The sequence below is a fragment of the Mandrillus leucophaeus genome, unplaced genomic scaffold, assembly GCF_000951045.1.
Source record: "Mandrillus leucophaeus isolate KB7577 unplaced genomic scaffold, Mleu.le_1.0 Scaffold393, whole genome shotgun sequence".
Taxonomy (NCBI): domain Eukaryota; kingdom Metazoa; phylum Chordata; class Mammalia; order Primates; family Cercopithecidae; genus Mandrillus; species Mandrillus leucophaeus.
The window spans coordinates 2,689,699-2,701,727 of NW_012104176.1; the positions used below are offsets into that span (position 1 = coordinate 2,689,699).

At 35.7% G+C, this 12,029-nt stretch overlaps 1 protein-coding gene across 1 annotated transcript in view; it reads left to right on the forward strand.

Moving 5' to 3' along the window:
* ADGRA3 (adhesion G protein-coupled receptor A3) overlaps positions 1-12,029 on the forward strand; it is a 176,486-nt gene that overhangs the window by 134,906 nt on the left and 29,551 nt on the right. The window contains exons 12-13 of the mRNA XM_011991308.1: positions 1,351-1,564; positions 1,775-1,983. Of these exons, the coding sequence (XP_011846698.1) occupies positions 1,351-1,564; positions 1,775-1,983 (423 nt within the window). The remainder of the gene's footprint in view (positions 1-1,350; positions 1,565-1,774; positions 1,984-12,029) is intronic.

The window sequence follows — 12,029 nt, forward strand, 5'->3', positions numbered from 1 at the left end:
CTCAGCTCACTGCAAGCTCCGCCTCCCGGGTTTACGCCATTCTCCTGCCTCAGCCTCCCGAGTAGCTGGGACTACAGGCGCCCGCCACCTCGCCCGGCTACTTTTTCGTGTTTTTTTTAGTAGAGACGGGGTTTCACCGTGTGAGCCAGGATGGTCTCGATCTCCTGACCTCGTGATCCGCCCGTCTGGGCCACCCAAAGTGCTGGGATTACAGGCTTGAGCCACTGCGCCTGGCCTAACCTTTTTCATTCTAATCCACTTTCCATTTACACCAATTCAAAAGTTTGTGAGACAAAAGAATAGTGGAGCATTTCAGGTTGAGATACTGGTCTGTGCAGCGAGCATGGTGGCATAAAAAGAATATAGGATAACTTAAATTGAAAACCCAGTTTAGCTGTATTTTAGGTTGTGCTATAGGAGTGTTCAGGGGATACATCTAAGCAATAGATTTTCATCAAATTATATGGTAAACTTAGGATTTGGGCTTAGTATTATTTAAACATTGCAGAACCAAGGTGTTATTTAAACTGGAATAACATGATTTGTTTCTTAAGGGGAAATTCTGGTGAATATGGAATTGGAAGAAGAGAAGTTAGAGGCCAAGAGAAAGATTGTGTAATAAATTCTTCAACTATGGAATGTTTTTAGATGGTTAATTGTTCACTTCTTGGTATAGATTTTTTTACTGAATGCTGAATAATTTATTATTTAAAAATCCTCAATAAAGAAACTGAAAAACATTCAGTCATCCGTCAGCATTTTCAATTGTTCCTATGTGTTGTTATTATTTTTTTCTAATTGTGTTTCCTAGTCTCAAGGAAATTTCTGCTAAGTGTACTGAATCTAAACCTCTATTATGTTTGTATAATTTCATTCTTTTGTTGTGTGACAGTTTGAATTCATCATAAATCACCTTAAAGTTCCATAAGCCCAAATTAATTATACTCACATTTGTGATATGTTACATTTGTGCTTCTTTATCATATTTTATCATTGTAAAATTGATACAGCGTGATTGAGATTCTTGATCTGTTTAATGCCATCTACTTCAACATATAATATCATGGGAAAATTAACTTTGTAATTTGAAACACTTTTCTTGTTTACTTATTTAACTCTTTAGAGTTTGCATTTCTATTTTATACTTCTTTTAATCTGTGTTGTTATGTGGTGTTGACATGTCACTTGACTGATGATTTTTTTTAACTATTAAATTTTGTATATACAATTAAGAAAATGAAGCCAACCTAATTAGACCACTTTTGTAACTATCTGACATCTTTTTTCTGGTTTACATGTACTAATGTAGTGAGCTTTTATATATATATAAATTTTTTTTTTTTTTTCCAGAATACTATTGTGGAGGCTTCTATTCAGCTTCCTCCTTCCCTTTTCTCACCAAAGCAAAAAAGAGAACTCAGACCAACTGATGACTCTCTTTACAAGCTTCAACTCATTGCATTCCGCAATGGAAAGCTTTTTCCAGCCACTGGAAATTCAACTAATTTGGCTGATGACGGAAAACGACGCACTGTAGTTACCCCTGTGATTCTCACCAAAATAGGTTTGTATGCGGCATATGTTCTCCTGTAGTCAGTGGACAATAAGGCCTTACAGTTGACTGTTCCTAAAAATGCTTATTTTAGTGTTTTCTCGTTTTAATGAGTCACTAGCGAAAAAAGATCTTGCGGAGTACCCATTACTGTTTAAGTTGACATTTATAATTGTTTATGAAGTTTGTTTCAGAAATACTTTTATTTTCCATTTTCTCCAGATGGTGTGAATGTAGATACCCACCACATACCTGTTAATGTGACGCTGCGTCGAATTGCACATGGAGCAGATGCTGTTGCAGCCCGGTGGGATTTCGATTTGCTGAACGGACAAGGAGGCTGGAAGTCAGATGGGTGCCATATACTCTATTCAGATGAAAATATCACTACAATTCAGTGCTACTCCCTTAGTAACTATGCAGTTTTAATGGTATGGCAGTTGTTAACTTTATGCATAAACACTATTCTAAATTTTTCCTATGCATAATTAAGTTCAAATGAAGTATTTTTTTTTAATTTTTAACATAATTTGCTTCCTTTGATTATATGAGATGATATGTGTTCTAATTCTGACTTTAAAGGGAAATTAAGTTACTACCAAGTGAAATATATGGGATTGAATTTGGTATATAGGAATTTTAAATCAACTTTATAAGTCAATCAGTTCAGCTAATCTTTGACCGTAAAACTTGGAGAGACTGTTTATACGGTCAGATTCCCTCTGCCCAAAAGGAGTGATTTCATTTGCCAAAGGATACACAGTGAGTAGTGAAAGAACATTTTCCTACTTTGCAATCTAGCACTGTTTCCCACTACATGTTGTAATTGTTAGACTCTATTTGAATTTAGAATTAATCATGATAATTTCATTTTTGTCATTGCAAGTGACAGTATCGACACAAAGAATGTCTTTTCAGTTTTAATGCCAATCAGTCTAGTGTTGTTTTCTGTTATTTGCCACTGTTAGCGCTTATTACAGGTTAAGTCTTATCTCTTAAATGCTTGGGACCAAAAATGTTTTGGATTTCGAATTTTTTCCGATTTTGGAATATTTGCATTATACTTACCAGTTCACCATTCCTAATTCAAAAATCTGAAATCCTCCAAGGAGCATTTTCTTTGAAAAGTTTTAGATTTTGGAACATTTTGGATTTAGGATTCTTGGGTTAGGGATACTCAACCTGTAATTTTTTGGGAGTAAAATAACAATTATTAATGTACAAGAGCAAGTGTTTTTATTAATGAGGTCTCTAAATGAATCTGACTCCTGAGCAGATAATTATGAAATAAACCATGCTAGTTCTTATTTTGTATTGTAAGTATTATAAATACTGACATCATGGAGTATATTTAGAGTATAGTGGAAGGAATTACTAATGCATGTGAAAGACATTTCCCAGGAATGGTTTGAGGTTACTCTGGGTGTGAGGAACTTCTACGTTATTTCTGATTCCCAGCTGTAAATCTGTTTTCTAGAAAATGTTTTATCAAAGCGCTAAATACCTTGAATCATGATATATTTTACATTTCATGAATTTTTCTTTCTTTGAAAAAATAACGTTTAGCACTAGAAATGATCTTGAAGTAAGCGTGAATTATAAATAATTTTCTTTGGCTCTTGTTTTTTGTTTTGTTTTTGTTTTTGTTTTTTCAATTCAACTTATATCTTACCTGGTACACTGGTCAAGCAAGCAGAAAGGTGAATAGGTTATTTATCAGGGTAAAGGGATTATCTTTACAGTGACATAATTGAGCATTTTATACAAGTGTAAGCAACATACTTAAGCATATATGTTATCTGGCCCAGCTGACAGTGGGTGAATTCTACGCTGGTTAGACTTGGCTATATTTGTATAGGCCCTTTATTCAATTAGGATTAACTTTAGTGTTGACAGTTTATGATTCTGATTCTCTTTCTAAATGGAAGATGTCTTGATTTCTGTAAGCCTGAATCTGGTTTCTGTAAGTTCACATTTTATTATTGTGTAGTCACCTTTTATTTATTTTTTATGTTTTTGAGACGGAGTCTCACTCCGGTTGCCCAGGCTGGAGTCCAGTGATGCAGTCTCGCCTCACTGAAGCCTCTACCTCCCAGGGTCAGGAGATTCTTTTACCTCAGCCTCTTGAGTAGCTGGGATTACAGGCATGCACCACAGTACCCAGCTAATTTTTGTATTTTTAGTAGAGACAGGGTGTCACCGTGTTGCCCAGGCTGCTCTTGATCTCCTGGACTCAAGTGATCCACCTGCCTCAAGCTCACAAAGTGCTGGGATTATAGGCATGAGCCACTGCCACCTCTGGAATTAATGCATGAAGTGTTAAAGTATGTGGTATTTTCTCTTCCATTTTGAAAGTATTTTCTCATTCAGATTTTGAGTATAAAATAAACTGTGATGTACTGAGGAGAAATAATATTCAACATTGTCAGAAATTTATATAATAGTTAAGAAAAAATTGAGCAAAATAAATGAAACACAAAACATACACAAAAATGCATTTTATAAGCCTTCGCTATAATATTGCACCCTGTGAAACTTTTATTTTTATTTAATCTAATGCCGGTTTAAAGCATCTATTTTTGAACTTCCTAGCTGTTCTTCTAAACTATTTAAATTAGTATAATCCTTTTTATGGAAGGAATAAGCTATTCTTTTATCTTTCAGACTTTTAATCTCTTAAAAAATGTAATACACAATTCTTTAAAGCTAAAATACGGTGGTACTAAGATTTTTTTTCTATTTATTTTCAAAGACTTTTTCCTTTTCTTAAATGTAACTGTGCCATCTAGGGGCAGCAAAGAAAAATGTATTTGAAATTGTTGACAAAATTAAAGTTACTGCTTGGGAGTTAGTTGCTAATAAAACATAAAGAAAAAGTTAATGAAATTATACACACTTTTAAGTAGTTAAAGTTACGTTTAGGATTGAAGAAATAGCTTTTAGAAATTAGAAAGCAAATTAGAAAGCATTATCTTTTTTCTTTATATTAAGCTTTTAAAAATTGATAAAATCCTATTTTTCTTGAATACCGTCTTAATATATCATTTTATATGGTAAGTCTAAATTCCTGTCTTGGGATATAGTCCATAAAACTTTCCTTTATCTGATTTTAAGAGTTTTGAATTTTGAAAAAATGAGACATAAATAATATACTTGTTCATAAGTCTGAGTTTACTAAGGTCTCACTGGGAACCAGAAAAAAAAATTAAGCAGAAATTAGGTTTGCTTGAATGATATGATCTGAGATAGCCAGGTGGGGCAGGAAGATTCACAGGAGCTGGTGTCTGTAGGAAAAACAAAGAAAACTGAATAGAAAGTGGGGTAATGATTAGGTTCAAACTATGTCGTACTTAATACTTTAATCACTAGTGATGAAGATAAGGTAATTTATATACATTGATTCCTTTTTTGTTATTGTGTTCAGCTAAAAACATGAAACTAGAGAGCATTCATTCATTTTTCTAGTGATTCTTTTGCTTTTGTTTATATAAAACATGCTGAATACCATCTTAACATGTCATTTTATAGATTAGAATGGCATTCAAAGCAACTTTGATATCATTTATTCTGTAACTGAACAGAGTTGCTAGTGATGTTTTTGTTTAAATAGTTTTAAAAGAAGTACTATAATCACGTGGATGTAATGTTTTATTTATTTCTACACATTAACATACAGTGAAGGCTGGAAGTCCTCCCCATCTCTCACATCACATTGATAAGTAACTACTATTTGTTTCTCACATATTATTAAGGGAGACCCTCGTGTTTATGGAAACAAAAATGAATATATGTTCCTATTTTTGTTGCATTTTTGCACAAAGGTTGCATGCTACATACACTGTCCTAAACCATGCTTTTTTCTATAGAGCAACATATCTTAACTATGATGGTGATGATGTATCTTAAAGAAGAGGATGATGATGGTGGTAGTGGTGACCAATCTTGATTAAGTACTTATGTGTCAGCCACTCTTCTGATGTCTTTATATACATTCAGTTACTCAGCTCTTATGACAGCCTCATGAGGTATAAGTACTGTCGTCACCCCCATTGTACAAATGTGGAAACTGAGGCACAGAGCGGTTAAATGCCATGCTCACAAAGCTAGTGTTGGTAATGGGATTTGAATTCACAGTGTCATTTTGGAATCTGTGTTAATAATCCCTCTGCTAAGTCTCCTTTCTGAAATCCTCTCAAATCAATATACGAGTTTCCTCATTCTCTCTTGTCTCTGAATATTATGTTTCTACCATACTTTATTTAGATATTTCTCCATTGTGTTTGTTTCTAGTGGTTTGTACAGTGTCGTTTCACACATTTAGTTGAGCATCTGTGGGACAAATTCTCTGAAGTGGAATTGATAATCAAAGGGACCAACTGGGTTTCCTTTTTCATTAAATTGAGGTATTTAGCAAAGTGCACAAATATTGGTTATATTTTTACAAAAGAATGTATAAGAACAAGATTTGTACTAGAGTGCTGGACAGTGCTCCTGTGCTTCTGTCTAGTCAGTTCCTGCCACCATCTCCAGATACCACCCTTTTGATGTCTCTCACCGTAGATAAGTTTGGCCTGTTTTTAGACTTTAGTTGTGTAGTATGTACGCTTGTGTCTGGTTTCTTTCTTATCATTACAGGGATGGGATTTATCTTCATTTTTGCATTTAGCAGCAGTTTATTCTTTCCCATTGCTGTGTAGTAGTCCATTGTATCAATATGCCAAAGTTAGTTCATTTTGTCATTGATAGCCATTTCTGTTTCTAGGTTTTGGGTGTCAAGACAAAGCTGCTGTGAGTACTCATGGATATGTTTTATGATGGACATGTACACTCAGGAGTGAAATTGCTGGGTTGTAGGCTTTCCATGTGTTTAGCTTAAGTAGCTAAATCCATGCAGTTGACCAAAGTTGTTATATTGGTTTGTGGTCTCAATGGTAATGAGAGTTCCAGGTACTCTACATTTTTGCCATGCTGGGAATTGTCAATCTTCAGTTTTAGTCTTCTAGTATTGTGATACATCATTCTAGTTTTAATTTGCATTTCTCTGGGCACTATTGATGTTGAGCACTTCTTTAGCTTTATATTGGCAGTTTGGGTATCCCCTTTTCCTGACGTTCCTTGCTCAAGTCTTGCCTATTTTTAATTTTGTTGTCTTTCATTTTTTTAATTATGTATAGGACTTCTTAATATGGCTTCTGAATGTGAGCTCCCTGTTGGATTTATGTGTTGCGTATATCTTCTCCCAGTTCATGCCTTTTTTTCCTCAATATTGTCTTTTTATGAAGACAGTTTCTTAATTTTTCTGAAGTACAGTTTCTTCGTCGTTGTGTTGTTGTTTTAGTTAATGCTGTTTAAGAAATCTTTTTGTACCCCAAGATTATGAAGATCTTCTTTTTTATTTTCTTCAAGAAGCTTTAATATGTTTTACCTTTTATATTTAGTTCCATAATTTGACTGGAATTGATTTTTTTTGATGATGTGAGATAGGGGGAATAAAATCTTTAAATTTGTATTCTTTGTTCCTTAGTGGAAAAAAGCAACATAGATGTAAGTCATAGTCCTCTTTTTAAATTTTTATTTGTTGTTTTACATTTCTGATTTCAGATCTATTTTAAAATGTTAATGGTAAGCTCTTATTATAATGCTTTATACCCTGACACACAGGATGCCCTGATACATTTTCTTTGAATTCCTTTCCATTGTTCAGATCCTGGTGAATTTAGACAATTGCTTATTTTAATTATTCTTATTGATACAGTGATAATTATGGAAAACTTCTACTGATTTTATATTCTGTAATTCTCAGGCCTGAAGTAACAATTGTAAATATATGAATCTCTGTCAAGTAAACAGTTTTAAAAACTTTTTCCTTTGATTTGAGTCCTTAGTAATGATCATCTTTGTGATTTTTAACATACTTTTGATGTTTAATTTCTCTGAATTCGTTCAGCTAACTTCTGTGGAGAACTTTATTTTTCACTTCCTGGCTTAGTTATTAAAGTTTGTACCGAGTAGAAGAGTAACTAAGATTATGTTTAGTGATGGACTCTGGTCATGTGGGTGCCGGAGGGCAGAGTCATTTTCTATTTTATTTATTACTGTGTTGCAAATGTGAGCAACAGTTTTACTTTTTCTACTCAAAGGTGTCTCATACTACCATTTTTATATAGTGTGTTTAGTAATGTTTTCGTTGTTATCGTAAAGCTTGTATTTATTTACTACCATAATTGAAAATAATTTGATTCAGGTTTCTGCTTTCTCTCTCTCATTGTAGAGCTTTAACTTGTTTACTGTCCTGGTATTCTAAAATTCTCAATTGCCATAAATATTTTTATATTCTTTTGGATTGCCCAATCTAGCCAGATTTTTTTAAAGGTGGGAAAGCTAATAATAGCTTTTAAATTTTTCAGTAGTTCTGTTTTACGTGGTTAATACTACCTGCATAATAGCTTGGATTTGCCTCTTGGCCCCCAAAGTCTACAATATTTACTGTCTGGCCCTTTATACTATACTTTTCCTTAGGTTCATTCTTCAGCAGGAAACCTGTTTGCATTTGGGCAGGTCAAAAATGCTCTTGTGGGATTAATAACAGAATAATAAGGAACTGAAACAACTCAACATACAAAAATTTTTTGATTTAAGAAATGGGCAAACGATCAGACTAGATATCCTGAAAAGAAGACATATAGATGACCAACAGATGTATGAAAAAAATTCACCATTGCTAGTCATCAGGAAAATACAAATCAATACCACAGTAAGATATCTTACCCCAGTTAAATGGTTTGTGTCAAAAAGACAAAAAATAACAGAATGTGGAGAAGAGATCTCTTATACATTGTTGATGGGAATGTAAATGAGTGCAACAATTATAGAAAATAGTTTGTAAGTTTCTTAAAAAACTAAAATAGAGCCCCACCGTATGATCCAGCAATTTCCCTGCTGAGTATATATTCAAAAGAAAGGAAATCAGTGTATTGAAGAGATACTTGTGCTCACATTTACTGAAGCACTATTCATGATAGCCAAGATATACAGTCAACCTAAGTGTCCATTAGTCCATCAACAGAGGAATGGGTAAAGAAAATGTGGTATATATACACCGAGGAGTACTACTCAGTCATAAAAAAAGGATGAAATCTTGTCATTTGCAGCAACATGGATGAGCCTGGAAGTTATTTCGTTAAGTGAAGTAAGCCAGGTACAGAATGACAAATAGTGCATGTTTTCACTCATATGTGGGAGCTGAAAATGTTGACCTTATGGAGATAGAAAGGAGAATGGAAAATACCAGAGGCTGGGAAGGGAAGGGTCTAGGAAGAGGGGGTGAAGTAGGGTTGGTTAATGAGTACCGAAGTACAGATAAAAGGAATAAATTCTGGGGTTTGATAACATGGCAGGGTGACTATAGTTATCAATAATCTATTGCATATTTATTGCATATTTCATATTTCCCAATTTGATTTGGTCATTACATATTATATGTATAGACCAAAATATTACATGTATGCCATAAATATATACAATTATTATGTATCAACAAAAACATGTTGAGAAAAAAATGCCGCTGTTGAAGCAGTGCCCTGTATGACCAGTGACAGAGGTACTCATGCTTTTGTTCTGTCATTGTTGCCTTCTGTTTCAACATCTAGTTTCTTTTTCATTCTGTGTCACATTAGTTTGACTTTTGAAAAATAGCAATTTCTTTTTATTTTAATTTTATTGTTAATTATTTTTAGAAACAGGGTCTCCCTCTGTCGCCCAGGCTGGAGTGCAGTGGCGCAGTCTCAGCTCACTGCAGCCTCAAACTCCCTGGATCAAGTGATCTTCCCACCTCAGCCTCCCAAGTAGCTGGGGTTACAGGCGCGTGCCAACATGCCTAGTTAATGGTTTTTTTTTTTTTTTTTTTTTTTTGGAGAAGTGGGATCTTACTATCTTGCTCAGGCTGGTTTCAAGTTCCTGGCCTCAAGCAATCCTCCTGCCTTGGGCCCCTCAAAACTCTGAAATTATAGGCCTGAGTCACTGTGCCTGGCCAAAAATAACTGATTTCTTTTAAACTTGAATGCCATATAGAGTATATTTTGAGAACTAAATTGGCTCTTAGTGGAATGTTTTTTTCGATGATATCCAGCTCCCCATATAGTTACTCTCTGCCAAGGACTATGGAAGGCACTTTTACCGCCTTTCTTCTACCCCTTCTCCAGCCCCCTTGAGATGATTAGAGGAGTCTCCATTTTATAGTGAGGTAATTGCCCCAAGTCTTATAGCTGGTAAGTGGCAGCGTGTTGCTGAACATTTCCTGCAGTAATCTAAAGCAGGCAGTGCGCAAAAGGAGATGAGAAGCTAAACTAGATATTGAAAGTTTATCCTCAGTTATTAGTTCTGTACTGGAATAGAAGCTTTTCATTGAAATTGGAGGAAAATATGTCTATTCTCACTAGCATCTAACTGTTTTTCATTATTCCAACATTTCTTTGAATTTCCTTGCTGATATTCTGGACTTTTAACAGAATGCAACTATTTTGAGGCCATGATTACAGGCTAGTGTTATGGGCATCTCACAAAGGCAGATTGCTCAGAATTGGTCCTAATAGGCTTTTCTCTGGTCTTTTCCCTTTTGTGTACTTAATTTACAGACTGCAGGGCCTGCAAGGGCTGGAGCTGTCTTGTGTCTATCCCTGTATATCCATTACTTGGCACTGTGCCTGGCCATGGTGGACACTCAGTATTTGTCAAGTAAATGGGTGAATTGTAAGTTGGAGGCTCATCGTAGTATAGTTGAGCAGTCTAGCTGGAATTCAGTTTCCTGTGTTCTCATCTCTGCCTCCCTCTTACTGTGATTTTTGTCATTAACTGTTCAGCAGTTGATAAGGTGAGGGGTTTGTTAGGCGTCCTGATACCGTCTTTTTAGATCTGTAATTGTAGATTGTGAACTTCTGATTCTTCCCTGGGAAAATTTGCCCCTTCCCTTCCTACTCTATTGAGGTCATCTTCCCTTTCCTTGTCTGGTTGTCACTTATTCGCTTCCCTTTTTTTTTAATCTAGCTTTTTTGTTTCAGATATTTTATTAATAAGAGCTTCCCAATTGGAGTTTTATCCACTGTGGGCTCCTTCCCTTATTCAATAGTCACTTTTTAGCTTTTTAAGAGTCAGTGCAGAAAGAGAATTTAGTGAAGGGATCTGGTCAACCTACAGCTTTGACTCTTACAACCCCAGTTATCTGGCGTGGTGGCCAGGATGGACGTGTCTTTCCAACTTGCTTTGGTCTTTATAAGAGAGTAGCATTAAGATTTCAATTGTTGCATTTAAGAGAGGCAGTGTCTGCATTGTGTTTGGGAGCAAGGACCTGGCAGCCAAGCTTCTTTGAATCTAATCCTTAAGGCACGTAACTTTTCTGTGCCCCAGTTTTTTAACATATAAAATGGGGCTAATAACATACTTCCTCCTACAGTTATGGTGCTGGACACAGTCAGTGCCTGGATTGTTCACAGTCAATGCCTGTAAATGTTCTATAAGTGATGTGCTGTTACTGCTTTTTTTTTTTTTTAATTATTTTTTTTTGGAGAAAGGGTCTCACTGTGTGGCCCAGGCTGGAGTGCATTGGTGCTGTCTTGGCTCACTGCAGCCTTGACCTCCTGGGCTCAAGTGATCCTCCCACCTCAGCCTACCGAGTAGCTGGGACTATATGCGCACACCAGTAGGCCTGGCTAATTTTTAAAAATATATATTTTGTAGAGATGTGATCTCCCAGTGTTGCCCAGGGTGGTCTCGAACTCCTGAGCTCAAGCCTTCTACCCACCTCAGCCTCCTACAGTGCTGGGATTACAGGCGCAAGCCACTGTGTTCGGCCATTTATTGATTTTTGAGCTCTTACAGGGCTCTTCCTCTTTGCTGCCATAACTGTGCTTTACTTATCTTCATCAAACATTGTTATGATCCGATTGTAGACCCCTGTGATTTTTCACCTCTTCAGGGACAGGAACCATGTCTTATCGTTATGTCTCCAATGCCCTTTGCAGTGTTTGGTCCATTTGTATTTGGGGAACTTGAAGTTGAACTTGACCACGGATAGAGAGGTGTCTTTGGGGTTTGTAGCCTCAGAGATACTGCTGTCATTGTGTCTGATCAGCTAGTGAATATGCAGAGTGATAACTGGGCTTAAAGGGCATTGAAAAGGATGAAGTCTGGTTATGCTTTCTGAATTGCCCAAATGTAGGGGGCTGATTTCTCTTTTACCCTCATAGCAGAGTCAACATTTCAATTTATAAAGTAGGTGGTCCAGTGTAAAACGAGGGTATGCCGTAAGCATTTAACACAACAGAAGTTAGGAAAGCAAAGTGTTAGGAAAATAGCGTGAAACATTAGTCTGAATAAAATAAAGAGACATAAGGGCCAGAGTTTTTGTTTATTGATGTGTTTTTGTCACTCAAAAAAATCTCAGCAGTTAAATGTGGAGAGAAGTGCTGCTAGAATGAATCTT